A 20,586-nucleotide genomic window follows, 5' to 3' on the forward strand; every position below is an offset into this window, starting at 1 on the left:
GCAGACATTACCTGCATATTGATACAATGAAATGTCATTTTATAAATAACATTAATATTCATTGACTGAAGGAACTGTAAATAGAATGTGGGTGGATGAAATTTATAGAAGAAAACTGATAGGGTGATATCAGCTAAAGTGGGCCATCAGGTCAAATGGGCCATTTAAGGTTAGAACATGTCTGCTCTTTCATAATTTCTCCCTACAAAAATTCAAATGGTGCGATCTGTTGCCACAGTGGTGCTTGATCTGTTAAAAGTGAATTCACTGGTTTAATGCTGCTAAGTTGGGTGGGGCAATACTTCAAAGGGAGACTGTCTTAAAAAAACCGCATGGTAAGGTGTGCAACAAGCTCTGTAAATGGATAATACTCAAGTTACAGGGCATATTAAATGTTTCATTTTAAGTATGTAGGTATGTTTTATTAAATACAGTGTTTACAGGTTTATATAAAATAAAATTCATTTATAATGAAAATGCAATTTCATGTGGTGGCCCATTTTACCTGAAGGTGGTAGATAAAATGGGCCACCAACTTTCAGTTAAAATGGGCCATTTTCCAAATAGACTTTTAATGTATTTTGTTACAGCTCATCTTAAAATTTATATTACTCATCAACAAAATCATACATGTATACACCATATTCCATCGAACTCCTTACTCTTTATTTTTCCAGACATAATGCCAAGCAAGAAAGTGAGGTAGCCGAATAATATATATCAAATTATTATTTTCATAATATTATTATTATTATTATACTATTATTATGAATTATTATATAATATTAATAACTGATAATAAATATTATTATATTAAAATAATAATTTGAACAAGTGTTCTCTCAGTTTTAGCTGTGCACAATCCCTCATGCAGGCACAAGTAGGTTTACATGAAATGTCAGCACCTAGTAGCCTGATGTTCTAATGTTTTAGTAGAATGACTTTTAATGTAATTTTATGATTGTAATGTTCTAAAGATCATAAAAAAATATCCCATTTATAACTATTGTTCTAATGTTTTTAAGAGAACAACCTTTAACTTGTAATTTTGTGATGCTACACATTTATTGCTACACAAAGACATGCGCACACACACACACACACACGTTCATTGTCCTACTTTATACCTTTGTCATGTCATTTTGAAATGAAATGAATTGTTCATTGATTCATTGGCATGTTAAGTTTGACATTTTCTGGTCCATTTAACCTGACAAAGCGGCCCATTTTACATGATAATGGTCTTTTTGGGTGACTTGAAAAATGAATTGCTGTGGAACAAAAACATAAAATATTTTTTTTTATAACACATAATGTATATAGCATTAGACCTGAATTAACAAAAAGAAACATGATTTGATTTTATGCCCATAGATGTTTTTAGATGATTTACCAAAAAGGGGCCCATTTTAGCAGATTTATCCCTAGAATAAAATGTATAGAATAAAAATTATTTATTAGAAAGGCTAAATATAAATACATAAAGCCCTGTCTTTACAGTGAAGAGTGTGGAGGCCTTTCCAATGTGTTTATGTTAAAATTATTACAGTATTATAAACTTCCCATTAAAAGTTAAAGCACTATGTACACAATTTGTTCACTATTGATTGCAAATCTGTGGTGTGTGAGACTGGATATGCCGGAATAAAGAAGATATGTGAGGTGAAGTAAAGATTATAGTTTACAGTAATATTGCTTTAAAACGTAAAAGTATAATGTTGTGCATAATCTGAACTTCCACGCCCACTGTGTCACTATTAAAAGTGCACGCATGTGCTGACAACCTCTGCAACTCACTGACATCTAATGTACCTGAAATTAACTCTGGAACATAACCTTTCTTCCCTACTTGAACTAAACAACCTTTCAACTAAAGGAATATTTCAGGTTAAAAAAAGCATGCATATGCTGTCCATTAGCACAGAAAATAATTTGAATTTTCCTTCGATCTGTATAAAATGTATGAAATGTTATAAAATTGGGTATAGCTTTACATACACCGATCAAATACAACATTAAAACCACCTGCCTAATATTGTGAAGGTCCCCCTCTTGTCGCCAAAAAAACAGCACCAACCTGCATCTTAGAAGAGCATTCAGAGATGATATTCTTCTCACCACAATTGTACAGAGTGGTTATCTGAGTTACCGTAGACTTTGTCAGATCAAACCAGTCTGGCCATTCTCTGTTGACCTCTCTCATCAACAAGGCGTTTCCATCCACAGAACTGCCGCTCACTGGATGTTTTTTGTTCTTGGCACCATTCTGAGTGAATTCTAGAGACTGTTGTGTGTGAAAATCCCAGGAGATCAGCAGTTACAGAAATACTCAAACCAGCCCGTCTGACACGGTCTAAATCACTGAGATCACATTTTTCCCCATTCTGATGGTTGATGTGAACATTAACTAAAGCTCCTGACCCGTATCTGCATGATTTTATACACTGTACTGCTGCCACACGATTGGCTGAATAGATAACCACATGGATGATTGTTGGTGCCAGACTGGCTGGTTTGAGTATTTCTGTAACTGCTGATCTCCTGGGATTTTACAGTCCCAGGAGATCTTACAAAAGAAAAAACAATCACTTTGTTAATAGTTAATTAAGAACCATAGATTACAACAAATGTCATATGAACAATCAGTCAGTAATTACACTGATTTAAGTCTCATAAACCTTTACAACATAACACACTAAAGTTCTTGGTTTATTTTGATTCGGATATGACAAAAAGTAATGTAAATGACATTTCACTTTAAAAAGACTACCAATAACACATGGTAAAACACAATCACAAAAAGTGAACTGATTCATGATTAAACAGAGGCAGTTGACCAAAACCAACTCTGTAACAAAAGCCACTTCTCTAACCGTTGGCCATTAACAGGCAAATATTATACACCATTCATGCTTTGGACATGGAAAAACTTTAAGCAATCAGATGAAGAAAGAAAAAAGAAAAAACACAGACTTGTCCTGGATGAGGAAACCAAGCAATATCTAGAGACCAGACTATTTGACTTAGGCTCTTTTGACTTGGGCAGCCAGTAAGCAAGCACCTATCAACCAAATTGTGATGCTCTAAAAAAACACTAAGAACATCTTAGCATTGTGGCAGAAAGTTAGCAGGGCAAGCATCACAGACATTTTCTTCAGAAACACACACACTCAGATATATTTAGTTATCCAGTTATTCTGGGCTGAGAGGAGTTAGGCCAAATGTTCAAGTGTCTGTGTTGTTAAGGGAGGAAATAAACATGGGGCTAGATGGTCAAGGGATATGTCAGCATAACCATGGAGGGCCTAGGTTCAAAGGTCAGGACAAAGTTTTTGACTAACGGGAAATGGTGGTGGAGCTTTGTGACCCTGTTGTTGCTGCATTCCCAGTGGAAATAGTTTTTTTTTTTTTTTTTTTTTTTTTCTCTTCTAAAACATACTTTAGTCATCAGCTTCCCTGCTTTATCCGATACTGAATCATGCAGCAGAGATTCCAACCACAAATGTTTGTCATAAACTGTGAGAACAGGATTAGAGATTTAAATATAGTATCACTCCTCTTGTGGAGACTCAAACGAAATCATGTTTTCTTTGGTTTGGGTGTAGTGCAAGATAAAGTTTATATACATACAGATCCAGTAGCATCAAGCTGCCACTTAAAGTGACATGGAAAGCTTTTGCATTTTAAAATTGGGCATCTGTTTAGCACGAGAGCATAGAGAGCGACGTTTGTTGATCAACAGAATTACTTGAAAATTTGTGAATGAAGCATTTCACTCTGTCACCATTTGGAAATTCTAACGTTTACATTTACACTGGGACTTTTCCAAGTAAAATGCGCTTATGCATATTCGAACTTGCTGCATATCGTTTGGTTATGAGACATTTGAGAACCAATGGCATTTAGTGTCACGGAGCACACCAATACGCTGATAACGACCAAAAACCAGCTTTTTCAAAAATTCCAACAATGCAAGAAAATCACGTTTACTTGAAACTTGAAATCATGGGGTTATTCTCTGCATTGATGTCAAAACTAAGTCAAGCAGACAAAATGTGGGTAGATGTGTTTGCATGCAATGCGAAATCAGGATTCTGGGCAAAAATCTACATGTGTAGGTTTATACTTTTTTGAAAGTATTGAAAGCAACAGAACAGGGCCACATTCCCCAAAAGCATCATAAGCCTAAGTAGATTGTAGAAATCATTGGCGCCAATAATCTGTATGATCAATTTATGGAATAGTTCACCCAAAAATGAAAATTCTCTCATCATTTACTCACACTCATTTACCTATCCCATCTTCATACTTACTTTCTTCTGATAAACACAAACAAATATTTTTAGAAGAATATTTCAGCTCTGTAGGTCCATACAATGCAAGTGAATGGGTGCCAAAACCCATAAGTTCCAGTGGTTAAATCCATATCTTCTGAAGCGATATGATAGGTGAGGGTGAGAAACAGTTAAATATTTAAGTTCTTTTTTTTACTATCACTATCCACTTTTACATTTTTCTTTTGTTTTTGGTGATTTGCATTCTCTTTTTGGAGCTTAAAAATTTGACACCCATTCACTTGCATTGTATGGACCTACAGAGCTGAGATACTCGTCTAAAAATCTTTGTGTTCTGCAGAAGAAAGAAAAGTCATACACATCTGGGATGGCATGAGGGTGAGTAAATGATGAGAGAATTTTCATTTTTGGGGGAACTATCCCTTTAAGCTTCCCATACTTTTGGCAAACTCAGCCCTGATTGAAAGATTTTTTTCGCAAAAACAGCTTACATTTTAGAATGTTCCGCACACAAAGCTATTGTATAGCTAAAGACGACTTGGAATATAGAGTATAAGTCATATGGACTACTTTTGTGGTGCCTTTTTGTCCCTTTTCGAGCTTGACAGACCCTAGTCACTAAGTGCTTTTGTTCTATGGAAAAGTGCAGTGTGAACAAAATATCTCATTTAGTGTTTCACGGGGGGAAAAAAAAGAAAGTCATTTGGATCAAAAGGAAGCTTTTGGGTGGTGGGGGGCTTGATGGGATGTTTCACTGAACTGGAAAGACACATTGTTAGTTGACCAACCCTTTACTGGTACATAACACTGATTTACTGGTTCCTCATGAAGATCTGTTTATGGTAGAGGGGAGGGGAGTTCAAAATCATCACATTTATCCCACCAAGGGCTGACACTGCCCACTCAGATGAGGGACTAGCAGTCCAGCATCCACTCATTTACACAGATATGCATGGAAGATAGTGTATCTTTCTGTAGACTGGATTTCACTTCTCAGTGAGTCAGAAGTTTTGATCAAAAGAAGAGGAGGGAAGAGAGGTCATAGAGAGATCCAGCTTTGAGATGATGCAACTAGCAGGTAAAGAGATATCTTATATACACTTCACAAAGATAACGAAAATTACATGACCTTGGCAACTTTAAATTGCCAAAATTAAAAATGAAATTGCGCACTTCCTTAGACGCATCGCGGCTGTTCCCAGGTGGCATGTCCTCTGTGTGGCACTAAAAATTAGTTAAATGTTCTCCCAAACAGGTGAGGTATTTAAGGTTAAAGCTCTATTGGGTTTCAAATCAACATAACCCTACCGTAAACCTTAGACCTAACCGATACTGTCACAAAAAGCAAATGCCAAATGAAAAATGCATTTGCTGAAGCAACCACATCATTTTGTGGTGCTTCTACAGCACTTTCGGCTCACGTATAGACTCTTAAGGAGTACCCCGTTCTTTTGCATCACAAGTGCAACGTTTTATAAGTTAAGCTACCATGCAATTTTATTACAGTATGTTCAAACAAGCTCATGAATGTAGTTGGTTATGTACTCGAAATGTTAAAATGTATCAGCTTACAAGTCATGCACTACATAAGAGTCAAACCTTGTGTGAGGAACAGGGCGTTTATGAATGGATAATCTGCCATTTTAAACGTGCTTTGTGTGAAAGAGTAATAAAGCTATTGTTGTTGTAGCACCTCTTTATTTCACCAGGAAACTGCTTCAATATGTACAACGAGCCAGAGAAAAATTGTTTTGCAAAAATATAGGTATATATATTATATATATATGTGTGTGTGTGTGTCAAAGTGAAGACAAAGTACTTGGAGAATTTCTGACAGTCAAATTTAGTTTGGAGAATTTAGCTTGTCAGGTCACCCATTGTTTACTTGTTTTGGTACTTCTGTAATTTGTTTCTGACTTGAATGCACGACATGTCATATGAATGACTGCTTAAGTCAAAAGTAGGAGCTTACAAGGTGCACTTGATGGCAGCACCACTTCGGAGAAAAGGCCGGCGATGCAATAACATTTAATGCAAACATTCAAACATTTTAAGGGTGGCTTCAGGGTCACTTTTTGGGGCCACTGTACTTTTAGGAGTATGGTTTAACATCATTCTATGGAACAGATATAGAAAGAGTGTTTGAGAGAGATAAGAGTGTAGGAGAAGACTACAGTATACAAGTAACATATTGTCCCTAATTTAAGACGTTAAAACAAACACTGATAAAACAGTTATGGTTAAACTCAATTTCCTCAGTTAGCAGTTATGCAACACTTTAAATTCCCTTCAGTTGTTAACCATCATAGTAAACCACTTTTGTTAATCAGCTTCACACTGAAGGTGGGACACAACTAGCATTGTTGCCCCTGAAAACAAGAGGAAGCAAGGTTTTTCCCACACCGAGTCATTTGAAACCAAGCCACAACATAAAAGAGAGAATAATCTTTTGCACCAGGTTAGGTAGCATACTTTTAAACAAGTTCATCATACAGGAGTAGTGTGCAGCACTGTATACGCAAATGTGATCTATGGATCAAAGGGAAACTCGACCTGCGTTCTCATAATAACTGTTAATGCATGCGGCACAACCCTCAGAGCCGTGGGCATTTTGGAACCTGTTGTGGATTGATTTGCCACTGTTAGACAATGGGGTGTATCTGTTATGCTGTATTTGCAGTAATGTAGCACAGCACATACTGTACCATTAAAGAAAAAAATACATTCAAATTAGTGTCAAACAAACCACGTATGCATCCAAAAGGTAAAAACTTAACTCAACAAACGAAAAGGTAAAAGGGCTTTAAAGGAATATTCCGGGTTCAATACAAGTTAAGCTCAATCGACAGCATCTGTGGCATAATGTTGATTACCACAATTTATTTAGACTCCTTCCTCCTTTTCTTAAAAAAAAAAAAACCTCAGTTACAGCGAGACACTTACAATGGAAGTGAATGGGGCCAATCTGTAAACATTAAAAAAAAAACTCATGGTTCAAAAGTATAGCCACAAGATGTGAACAATAATGGTTTTAAGATTAGTTGTTAACCCCTTTAAAATTGGCCCCATTCATTTCCATTATTTCTTCCATCCCAATATTCAGAAAAGTGGTCAATAAATGTTTTTTTTATGACAGTCAATCAGTATGTTTGTTTTTAGGACAGATTCTTAAACTTTAAAAATTTTAATCCATTAAAATTTAATGGAGTATGTCTGACAAAATTAAATAAAAAATATTTTAATTTTATTCAAGATTACTTTTCAATTATATTCAGTTTTGTTATGAAATTGAAATGTGTAAATTAAATAAATAATTTACATTTAAAACTAACAACATTTATGAAATTTGAGCTGGTTATGAGTAAAATTTGTAGGACTGAAAGGGTGCCCAAAATATTACACATTTAATAATTATTATCTGCCAAAGTCAGAAAAGAAACCATGTGCTGCAGAAGCTTGACATAAGTTCAAGACAGGTAAACTGTGTTTGTACATATAAAGTATGTACTTGTGTTTTCTACAGTGTGTAAGCCTTGAAGAAAACACATACACACACACACTATATGGCCAAAAGTTTGTGGACACCATATGTGCTTGATGAACATTTGATTTCAAAACCTTAGGCATCAATTTCCCAGTTTGCTGTAATAACAGCTTCCACTCTTTTGGGAAGGCTTTCCACTATACTGTATGTAGTAACATGGGAGCAAATCCCTGCAGCCATTCAGACACAAGGCTATCAGTGAGGTCAGGAACACTGACTTACAGTTGCTGTTCCAGTTCACCCCAAAGTGATCAGTGGGGTTCAGGTCTGGGCTTTGTGCAGGCCAGACAATTTATTCCACGCCAGACACAGTCAACCATTTCTTTATGGACCTCACTTTGTTCAAAGGGGCATTGTCATGCTGGAACAGAAAAGGGCTATCCCCAAAGTTGACACAAATTTGGAAGCACACAAAGCCCAAGCCATTACATAAAGAAACATTAAGATTTTTCTTTACTGGATTAAATGGAGTAACCAAATTCGTTAATTAGAAGGGGGTGTCCACAAACTTTTGGCCATATATATATTACACACATACACACAAGGTTGGGGAGTAACGGACTACATGTAATGGGATTACGCATTTAAAATACAAAATATAAGTAACTGTATTCCACTACAGTTACAATTTAAATCATTGGTAATTAGAATACAGTTACATTCAAAAAGTATTTTGATTACTGAAGAGATTACTTTGCATTTTATTGTCATTTGTTTCATTTAATATTTAGTCCTTTCAGATGGAAAACATTTATACATTTAAATGATGCGATCCAAAGTGCATTTGAACAGCGGTGAAACACTTTCTTATGATGTGTTACATTCATACGAGCAGACAGAGAAGTAAGTTTGAAGTAAGTTTGGAGCAGAAGAAATAGAAATAAACTTTGTGTAAATTGTCAGCTTTACGCTAAGCTAAAATGTTATTTCTAGCCATTTTACATGCACGTGTTACCAGGCACGATCATATTTTTTTTTAATCAAGAAAATTCATGTTGGATCATAATTTCTTTTTTTCTAGTAAGACCTTTGATATTAGGGCAAAAATCGTATTCTTGATAATTTTTGTATTGTTTTCCTGTAAAAATATCTAAAAATCTTTAAAACAAGATTAGATTTCTCTAGTTTTAGAAACAACACTGCATAAGATATTTAGGTTTTTTAACATGTGTATTTTGTCTTACTGTACTGGCAGAGTTTTTATAGTCAAAACAAGTGAAAAAATCTACCAGTGCTGAAGAAGTAATCCAAAGTATTTAGAATACCTTACTGACCTTGAGTAATCTAATGAAATACGTTACAAATTACATTTTACAGCAAGTATTCTGTAATCTGTAGTGGAATACATTTCAAAAGTAACCCTCACAACCCTGTGTGTATATATATATATATATATATATATATATATATATATATATATATAAAAAATGGTCAAAATGAAGACAATGTATTTTGAGAATTTCTGATTGTCAAACTTAGTGAAACATTTCCATAGTTAGTGTGATGAACACCTGTGGATAGCTAGGACACCTGTGTGACTTTGAGGGGTACCGACATAATATGTCCACTAAAAAATAAATAAAATAAAATCACCTTAGGACCAGTTGGTTAAAGTTATTGCAAAAATACCTTCAAGTGGACTCCTAATTTTGAGTTAAGTGGTTTTAATTACTAATTGTAAACTTAGAATTCTTGATGATTCCAGAGTTATGTCGGTAGGGGTGTGTCAACATCAAAGATGATTTGCTGTAGATGGAAGTGATTTTGTAAAGTTATTTGAATTTTCAGTGCTGTAATTCAATAATATTAAAGTTGTCGTGTACAACAGAGCTTATAGTCAACCAATGTAATTCGAATGATTGACTTTGTGTGGCTTCATGCCGCTTACTTTATGCAAGTTAATCATTTGTATAAATAAGTCGTATGGGTTGTTTGAAAGTGATGTAGGTGTATTCAGATATGATTATACACTAACAGCAACAAGAGCTTGTCAGGTCACCCATTGTTTACTTGTTTTGGTACTTCTGTAATTTGTTTCGGACTTGAATGCATGACATGTCATATGAATGACTGCTTAAGTCAAAAGTAGGAGCTTACAAGGTGCACTTGATGGCAGCACCACTTCGGAGAAAAGGCCAGCGATGCAATAACATTTAATGCAAACATTCAAACATTTTAAGGGTGGCTTCAGGGTCACTTTTTGGGGCCACTGTACATTTAGGAGTATGGTTTAACATCATTCTATGGAACAGATATAGAAAGAGTGTTTGAGAGAGATAAGAGTGTAGGAGAAGACTACATTACACAAGTAACATTGTCCCTAATTTAAGACGTTAAAACAAACACTGATAAAACAGTTATGGTTAAACAACTTCCTCAGTTAGCAGTCATGCAACACTTTAAATTCCCTTCTGTTGTTAACCATCATAGTAAACCACTTTTGTTAATCAGCTTCACACTGAAGGTGGGACACAACTAGCATTGTTGCTCCTGAAAACAAAAGAGGAAGCAAGGTTTTTCCCACACCGAGTCATTTGAAACCAAGCCACAACATAAAAGAGAGAATAATCTTTTGCACCAGGTTAGGTAGCATACTTTTAAACAAGTTCATCATACAGGAGTAGTGTGCAGCACTGTATACACAAACGTGATCTATGGATCAAAGGGAAACTCGACCTGCGTTCTCATAATAACTGTTAATGTATGCGGCACAACCCTCAGAGCCGTGGGCATTTTGGAACCTGTTGTGGATTGATTTGCCACTGTTAGACAATGGGGTGTATCTGTTATGCTGTATTTGCAGTAATGTAGCACAGCACATACTGTACCATTAAAGAAAAAAATACATTCAAATTAGTGTCAAACAAACCACGTATGCATCCAAAAGGTAAAAACTTAACAAACGAAAAGGGCTTAAGGAATATTCCGGGTTCAATACAAGTTAAGCTCAATCGACAGCATCTGTGGCATAATGTTGATTACCACAATTTATTTAGACTCCTTCCTCCTTTTCTTAAAAAAGAAAATATAAAAAAATTAAGCAAAACTCTGGGTTACAGTGAGACACTTACAATGGAAGTGAATGGGGCCAATCTGTAAACATAAAAAAACTCACGGTTTTAAAAGTATAGCCACAAGACATGAACAATAATGGTTTTAACATTATTTTAGTGTCATAAAAAAAAAAAAAAAAAAAATTATCGCTTACTAATCTTTTCTCTGTGCAGTTACAGTATATCCAAGTTCATTGCCATGACAACGTAACGCCTAAAACCCTAAAATGGTGATGTTTTTTTTTTTTTTCCTGCCTTTAACCCCTTTAAAATTGGCCCCATTCACTTCCATTATTTCTTCCATCCCAATATTCAGAAAAGTGGTCAATCAATATGTTTTATGACAGATTCTTAAACTTCTACTTTTTGTCCCCCTCAATCTTAAATACTCTTTGGTTATGTCCATATATATATATATATATTATAAATGAATGTCCTATTTTTCAAATTGACACCTTTTAATCTCATTGACACATAATGGAGTATGTCTGACAAGATTAATTTTATTCAAGATTATTTTTCAATTATATTCAGTTGTGTTATGAAATTGAAATGCGAATTTAACCCCCCCAGGTTATAAAGTAAAGTTTGTAGGACTGAAAGGGTGCCCAAAATATTACAGACTACATGCCACATTTAATTATTATCTGCCAAAGTCAGAAAAGAAACCATGTACTGCAGAGGCTTGACACAAGTTCAAGATTCAAGACAGGTAAACTGTGTTTGTACGTATTAAGTATGTACTTGTGTTTTCTACAGTGTGTAAGCCTTGAAGAAAACACTTAACCCGGTCATTAAAACGGAGGATGAGGTTTAAAAGCGTCGGCTGCCCACATTCCGGTTCTCGAGTGATAAAGACACGGAAACACCTTTGAATACGTCATATCAGCGCTCTGCACGCACTTTCCACACAGAGACTAGAAGTTACATTTTGTGGATCGTCCTATAAAGTCTGTACTAAAAGCATGGCACTTTAAAGGGTTAAGTCGTGAGCAGGAGAGCAATTTACATGTTAATTGATAACCAAAGTGTTGTAGCAGGTGAGCAGTCAGTCGAAGGAAGCAGAGCACTGAAGTGATTTCCTGCCTGATGCAGCAAACGTAAGATGAACATTTTCTTACACCATCTCTACCTTCTCTTTTGAAGTTCCGACGTCTTTCGAGTCTTCATTTACGAATAAGTTACCGACATTAACGATAGATATCCAGCATAAGATCTCTTTCTCGCTCATGATCTCTGTTCGTTTATATAATTTAAACTCGTTTAATAGCATTCTTGCTTTAAACACCAGATATAGTCCTATCTCGAAACAGGCGATGAGATAAATAGCTAAAGTACTGCACAGTGCGCAACTTAATGCGAGTGTCAGCTGTTCATCATTGTAGGGATATAAGGCAGAGCGCCCTAATCTGATTAGTTCAGCTGATCACTATAAAATGCAATCACTGTGATTAGTCAATCGTAGATACATGCCCGTTTAATTATCCATACAGGTGGCTAATAGAAATATTTTTGTTTAGGTATACATTAAATGGGAAATGGGAGATATGACTTACAAAATGTTAGGCTACGTTATGTATATGCATATAAGTACGTATAGCTAAAAACTATTGTCTGTTTTTACTCCAATTATAAACGAATAAAAAGGACAAACCCAAACAAAGATGTACCATAACCATACTGTAGTTCCAGCCCAATATCACAAAAATAGGCTACTACAGTTATTGTTCTACTTTAAACCATAATTAATTAACCCATTAATGTATGAACCAGCGAAGTGTTGGTTAGTACATGATTCCCATTTGATTGTTATTTGGCAAACCCATCTTAACGTTTTAGGAACGTTCTTTTTAGGTTTCAGAACGTTTCAGGAAGTTGTGTGTGTAACAGTCTAAAGAACTTTTTAAAAATGTTATTTAAATGTTATTTTTAGGGTTTAACTGAGCAGAATCAGATTGTTCCATTGTTTTGATTTGTCATTATTTGTCATAATCTCCATATTTAATGGTTTTATTTTTATTATAGCCTATTTCAAAAACGTTGCAGAGAGGTGTTTGATAGACACCGACATTAGTGTATTAAACCATAAAAGGAAAATGGCTCTGTTACATATGTAACCTCGGTTCCCTGAGACGAGGGAAACGAGACATTGCGTCACTAAGTTGATGCTATGGGGGAGTGTCCTTTTACACGACCTAGTTGAAACCTTTCTACAATAACGGCAATTCTAAAATTGGCTATGGTGTTTAAGCCCCGCCCTTTTAGGCGCTGGGCTGTACAGTATAAAAGCGGATGCGCAAACACCATTCCTCAGAATTTTCTGACTGAGGGACAAGAGCGCATCTTTCGCACCTCAAAGAACTCTGAGTCTGTAGTGTGGCCAGTTTATGCAATGTCTCGTTCCCCTTGTCTCAGGGAACCATGGTTACATATGTAACTGAGATATTCCCTTACGACTCAGTACACTTGACATTGCGTCACTAAGCTGACGCTATGGGGAACAGAGTCTCATCACGCCGCACTACACAACATAACCTTCCAGAGTGGAAACATGACGCCGCAGTCCCGCGAGATGGTGACCGACATGAGTATGCCGCAATTGAATGACCCTCATGGTAGGCCAGAAGGGGAAAACTCAGAATGGATATATGAACTATAGTCATATGGTATGAATTAACCCCTTCACGAATCCAGTCGAGAAGGAAGTTTCTATATATAAAAGTGCTTGTGACTTTTTTGGGAAATACAAGGGTCTGAATATAGGTGGTTGTGTGAAATGATAGAGAGCCCATACTTAGAAGAGGGGCATAAGTATATGTTTGGCCAACAAAACAGCAAGCTCTCTAGACCGAGAGGACTTGCGATGAGAGAGATATTACGTCTAAGTTGTAAAACCTAGTGTATGTGTTCTGAGAAGACCATCCTGCTACAAAACATATGTCCTGTAAGGACACACCATTCGTCCATGCCCATGAAGAGGCCATGCCTCTAGTTGAATGTGATTTAACACCAATTGGGCAATTCTCACCCTGTGACTTGTAAGCCAAGGTCATCGCATCAACGATCCAGTGAGAAAGTCTTTGCTTGGAGACGGACATTCATTTCATGCATCTTCCATAGCACACAAAGAGCTAGTCAGACAGTCTGAACTGGTGGGTGCGTTCAACATATGTGTGTAGCACTCACATAGGGCATAACAAATGTAAGGACTTCTCCTCGTCCGAATTAAATGGAGGAGGGAAAAAGGCTTGAAGGTGAACCACCTGCGCTCTGAAGGGCGTAGTTAAAACTTTAGGCACATTGCCTTTTCTGGGTTTGACAGTGGCTTTTGAAAGACCCGGACCAAATTCCAGACATGAACTGTCGACTGACAGTGCTTGCAAATCCCGACCCATTTTACTGAGGCCAGAGCCAGCGGTAATGTGGTTTTAAGAGAAAGCACCAGAGGCACGAAGGGAGGCCCTGTGAGTGCTTTTAGGACCAAAGACAGGTCCCAAGTTGGAACCATAGCCGGGCGAGGGAATTTAACTGCCTCGCTCCCCTAAGGAACTTTATGATTAAGTCATATTTGCCTATAGAGGTGCCAGCTTCGGGTGCGTGATATGTGGATATAGTCACAACACAGACATTGAGCGTTGACTGAGTGAGCCCTGCGTCCAATCACTCTTGAAGAAAATTTGAGAACTTCAGTTATGGGGCAGTTTACTGGGTCTTTGCCATGTGAAAGCACCAGTTAGTGAACACATTCCATTTCAGTACGTAAAGGCATCTGATAGACGTCGCTCTAGCCTGCAAAAGGGTGTTCATAACCAACTGAGTCACGTTTAGCGTACTCCGTTCAGGGGCACATGCAGGTTCCACAGCGTGGGCTGGGGATGCCAGATTGTGCACCGCGCTTGAGAGAGGAAATCCCTCCTCAGTGGTATTTCCCATGGAGGGCCGTCCAGAATCTCTATCATTTTCGGAATCCAGGACTGATTGGGCCACTTTGGCACAACCAATAGAACCGTTTCCTTGTCCGGACTTTGCATATGACAGAGTGAAGGAGGCACACCAGGGGAAATGCATATTTGCATTTCACAGGCCATTTATGGGCTATTGCATCCACTCCTAATGGAGCTTGGAACTTAGAGTACCAAAGGGGACAGTGGGCGTTCTCCACGGAAGCAAATAGATCAATCTCCGCTTTGCCGAATATTTCCCAAATCCTCAGGACAGTCTGAGGATGAAGTCTCCATTCGTCCGGCATCACTCCTTGGCATGACAGTAGGTAATTCAGACAGCTTGGGACATGTGTCGCCCGTAAGAAGAGAAGATGACACTCGCTCCACAGGAGGAGGTGACACATCAGTCTCATCACTGGCAGGGAACGAATTCCGCCTTAGCGGTTTATGTATGCCACAACTGTCATGTTGTCCGAGCGAATCAGAACATGATAATTCGCTATTTCGGACTGAAAAGCCTTTAAGGCTAGGAAAACAGCCGACAGTTCCAGGCGATTGATGTGCCATGCCCTCTTCGCACCTGTCCATGTTCCGAAAGCTGGGTGTCTGTCACACACTACCCCTCAACCTGGGTTGGAAGCGTCCGTGGTCACCACTTTCTGCCATGACACCTTGCTGGTAGAAGACAGGAGCTGTCCAAGGTGCCCAGAGCAGCTTAACAGCGGCAAGATATAGTGATGCGCATGCACCCTTGGGGCCAGGCATGCCATGGCACGCGGCGCTTGATCCAGCACTGAAGAGGTCTCAGGAGTCATAGAAGAGTCGGGTGGGAGGGCGCGGCCACAATAGCTTATAAAGATACAAAACTCCTGCCAAAGCACTGCGGGGAATCAGGATGTTGAAGCGGCCTGTTCTCCAGCGAAGTGTCAAGCGGCAAGGTGGAGTAAATGTTTGCCGGAACACTGCAGGGGAGCGGAGAGTCTTCTCGTTGCCGTGAAGATCCCGACCACTGACTCATGTATGTCGAAGTTGAAGTAGTAGAGGGCTTCTAGACGAGAGATGAATCGATGTCTCGAAGAAAGAATATTCGGAGGAATGGTGTTTGCGCGCCCGCTTTTATACCGGACAGCTTCACGCTTGAAAGGGCGGGGCTTAAACACCGACATCTCCTATTAGACATTTTTGCATCGGCACCAGCATGTTTACCTTCCCCTGTGGCGTGATCGGAAGCATGTTATGTCAACAGGATGGGAGACCTGTGTTGGGATCCCACGTTGAAACCGCGTTTGCATAATCAGTGATGAGCGTGATTTAAGAGGTTGCATTTTTCCCTCTAACATTACATTTTGACTCCACTGAATATAGGTTTAGGTTTGTGGTTGGGGGGTACAATTTATAAAATACGCATTCCTCTTCACTGTTAACAGCTTGGACAGCTGAAAACCACTCGCTTCACAACTCGCTTTTTGCACCCCTCTGTGGACATTTCATACAGAAAATGGTGCCCATCCGCCCAACAACAGTAACTGCTTTGGCCACTGGGGGCATTGTTTCACATTTTAGTAAGCACAGACCCATTTTAGCAAATGAAAAGTCAACCTACTGTTTAAAAACTCACTCAGAGCTCCTACATGAGACGCTGCGGCTCAACGGGCAAAGATGTCCTGTCGTTATAGTGTTTTTTTTTTTTTACTTCGGAAAACAATTGAAAAACAGCGCAGATGGCCATAAAAACACGTTTGGTGTCAACAGCCCCTATTGAAGTGTTCAAAAACATTTATTTAATTTAGCATATTTATTTATGTGTACAGTGGTTGCTTCCAAGTTAGTATTTTATTCAGTAACATTTTGTTCATGTCATCTTGGACTTACAGTGACACCTAGTGGTGTGGATGCGGCATCATTCAAAATCAACGGTTTTCAATTGCAGATGCCATTGTAGAAATTCACTATTCACAATCAGCCATTATTAATTTAATCCAAGAGTGAAGTTGTCCAATAACAAGACGGATGCTGAGATTATGCGAGTAGTATTCAGCAGGTCATGTGATTCTAAAATGGTAGCCCCCTTGAAGGCGCCCCTGCCCCATGTAGAATAAAACCGCTTTTATAAGGTTACTGATATGACTAGAGTCCTCATCTCATGTGAGCGGTCATGATTTTATACATATGTTTCAAAATTACAATTCTCTTCTTTAGGAGTAAAACTTTTTTAATGGGGGAAAAATGACTGAGTACACCTTTAAATAACTGCGTTTAAACCTACCTTTAGAGCAATGGGCTACATGGCCCCATGTAAATTGCTCTAGCGGACTGTTTTGAGATAGAGAGAGAGAGAGAGAGAGAGAGAGAGAGAGAGAGAGAATAACGTCTCTATGAGCGTGCATGAGAAAATAAGGCGGTATATGTGCTGTTTCTTACAGGGCAGACACAATATTAAAATGCAGGATCAGATAAACCGAGCATTCAACTGGTTGTGAGGTTTGCAGTGATGTAGAGATGTGTGTGGAGCCACGGTTGGTGGGTGAGATGAAAATCCCATTCGCCGAGGCGCGCACGTATCCAGTCCTCACATCGAGTTTATGTAAATACTCTACAAACGATTGTGGAGGAATATCTGTCTCGCGCCACACCGAGAGCACGACACAACTTCAACCGCATCTACTAAGCAAGATAAAGCGCAAATGAAGGGTGAAGGTGATGTAAATACTGCGAGGAAAGATGAGGATGCTGATGGATCTGGTGAGTTTCTCATGTTGTTTATTCGGTGTGTTCTGAGTGCGCGTTTATTATTTTAATGGAAAAGATGTAAAGATATTAAATCGCCACACGTTGAAGTGTTTTTTTTGTTGTTTTTTTTTTTTTTTTTTTAACTGACTGTATAAGCTATCGTTTATTTTAACGTATGTTTCATGCGTACCTTTATTGTGCATCTAATTCTTGCAAATAGTGCATGTGGCTTTTGTTTTAAACAGGTCTTTATCCAACAATCTGTTAACACTATTGTTACTAATATGAGTCAGAGAACATACATTTTATTCATAAATGATTCTGTTGCGGTATATCAGACAGATAAGCAGTGTTCTTTGGTTTTAAAGCTTATTTCTAATGGAGTCACGCATTGCCCGTAGGCTGCGCACAGACTGAAAGCATGAGAGCACAAGAGGAAAATCCATCGCAGCATCATCTTTTACCTGAGGATGAGAGTAGAGAGACGCTGATTTGAGGGGGCGGAGCATGTAAACCCAAGTTGTCAGAGGGGATTTTCCCGCGTTGGGTCACTACGGGTCGGGACACCCTCGCAGCCCCTGTGGTGAAGTGGGGGCCCCGACCAAGTGCGGGGGCCCTCTCACGGCGTTATGAGAGACAAGATTTATCTTGAGCTGTTTTTCACTGCAGAGGCTTTTGCACTAAGCAGCATATATTTGGTGTGTTTATAGTGTGGACAAGGTTCAATAGTTATAGTCAGGGCCATAGCAGGGAATTCTGGACCCCCTGACTATATATTGCTCTGGGCCCCTTTCCTATTAAAATAATACAGTTTTGAATTTGTTGTGGGCGCCCCTGTTCCTTTGGGCCCCTAGAATCATTACCACCTTTCACCCCACTAGCTACGGCCCTGGTTATAGTGCAAAATGTTTCAACTTACGGAAAGACTTTTGAGACAGCAAGATGTTTTTTTGTTTTGTTTTTTTTTTTTTTTTTTTTTTGTGTGTGTGTGTGTGTGTGTGTGTGTGTGTCTTTTTTATTTTTATTTTTGTCATTTTTTGAATGTATTATTATTATTATTATTATTATTATTATTATTATTTTAATTAATGTAATGCTTATTGAATTTAACCACTTCTGAAAAGGGTGCACCTTTCCTGTTAATTTCAATAGGCATTTTTCAACCAAAAAAAAAAAAAAATCTGCTTTAAGTATATCAGTAAGAATTATCAATTTTAGATTTCAACATTCCCCTTGCAAATTGCATTGAATAGAAGAAGAACAAGGAGCCATACAACAGACATTATGGCCCCAACAGAGCCCTGATCTCAACATCATTGAGTCAGTCTGGGATTACCGTACACTAAGAGACAGAAGTAATTGAGACAGCCTAAATACATAGAAGAACTGTGGCAAGTTCTCCAAGAAGCTTGGAACATCTTATCTGCACAGATTCCCAGCACAGATGATAAAATGCAAATAAAATTCAATATGTCTCACTGAACCTCATATTGAACTCCCAACAACATAATGTATACATAATCAAATTAAGTAATGAAACTAATTAATCCCATTTAAAAAAATATATTTCCTATTAACCCCACCATCCCAATAACAGAGCAGCAGAAAGCAATAAAGAACTGTGCAATAAACAATGCATTTAATACTAATTATAACAATATTAACATGTGCAAAGACTTAAGCACTACATCAGATATTGCAGTGCAGGTTTACAGACTTTAAAAGTATGATAATGCCATGAGAGCAATTACAGTTTGATTTTAGCTACATACACTGATTTCTCAAAAATGGTAAGAGTCTCATGAAGAAAAAAGTGTCTTGCCTCACGAAAGGGATATTTTTCGGAACATTTCACAGTCTTTCGATTATTTCATTCTTTTATTGATTGGGATAATAAAATTGCTATAAAAATATCTTATTTTGAAATTTGGGCCATGTGCTGTGGTAAAGATAGATGTGTATCTTAGTTGGTTTGGCTTCATAATGTAAAATGCACAGAGTTTAATGGATGTTATCCCAAATGTCAAATATTACCTTTACTGCACTCAGTTTTATGATGATGTCAGGAGCATGTGAATGAGATGAAATATTGGAGAGGAAGATGAAAGTGTCCATGGTTTTTGTTGATAATCTGTATTTTAGGAGAACATAAAATCAAGTGTCTTTTTTTTACCCCAGGGGTCTTTAACCCCATTGTACCCTACACAAGAATCAGAATCTGTACTTTTGGAATCTATAAAGATAAACATAAAATACACCAATCAGCCACAACATTAAAACCACCTGCCTAATATCGTGTAGGTCCCCCTTGTGCCGCCAAAACAGCTCTGTCGAGGCATGGACTCCTCAAGACCTCTGAAGGTGTCCTGTGGTATCTGTCACCAAGACGTTAGCAGCAGATCCTTTAAGTTCTGTTGCGAGGTGGGGCCTCCATGGATCGGACTTGTTGGTCCAGCACATCCCATAGATGCTCAGTCGGATTGAGATCTGGGGAATTTGGAGGCCAAGTCAACACCTTGAACTCCTTGTCATGTTCCTCAAACCATTCTTGAACAATTTTAGCAGTGTAGCAGGGCGCATTATCCTGCAGAAAGAGGCCACTGCCATCAGGGAATACCGTTGCTGTGAAGGGGTGTACATGGTCTGCAATAACTTTTAGGTAGGTGGTACATGTCAAGGTAACATCCCCATGAATGCCAGGACCCAACGTTTCCCAGCAGAACATTGGCCAGAGCATCACACTGCCTCCGCCGGCCTGCCTTCTTCACATAGTGCATCCTGCTGCCATCTCTTCCCCAGGTAAATGACGCTCACTCACCCGGCCGTCCATATGATCTAAAAGAAAATGTGATTCATCAGACCAGGCCACTTTCTTCCTTTGCTCCATGGTCCAGTTCTGACACTCAGAGGTGGACGTACTCCTATGCTTTGAATCATTTTGTCTTGCTGCATAATCCAGTTGCGCTTGAGCTTCAACTCATGGACTGATAACCGGACGTTCTCCTTTAGGATATTCTGTT

General features: G+C 38.2%; 1 protein-coding gene across 4 annotated transcripts in view; it reads left to right on the forward strand.

The window, feature by feature from the left end:
* The first annotated feature begins 5,225 nt into the window (after window positions 1–5,225).
* ano1a (anoctamin 1, calcium activated chloride channel a) overlaps window positions 5,226–20,586 on the forward strand; it is a 79,965-nt gene continuing 64,604 nt past the window's right edge. For 2 of the 4 annotated variants that reach the window (XM_051702440.1, XM_051702433.1), the window contains exon 1: window positions 11,796–11,992. Coding sequence is in view for 2 of the 4 variants with exons in the window: in XM_051702414.1 (XP_051558374.1) it covers window positions 17,521–17,578 (58 nt within the window). In the remaining 2 variants the exon portion in view is untranslated. Of the gene's footprint in view, window positions 5,374–11,795; window positions 11,993–17,268; window positions 17,579–20,586 lie in introns of those variants that run through there. The other 2 variants (XM_051702423.1, XM_051702414.1) reach the window with 2 other exon arrangements.

Source organism: Myxocyprinus asiaticus, chromosome 1 (genome assembly GCF_019703515.2).
Source record: "Myxocyprinus asiaticus isolate MX2 ecotype Aquarium Trade chromosome 1, UBuf_Myxa_2, whole genome shotgun sequence".
NCBI lineage: Eukaryota > Metazoa > Chordata > Actinopteri > Cypriniformes > Catostomidae > Myxocyprinus > Myxocyprinus asiaticus.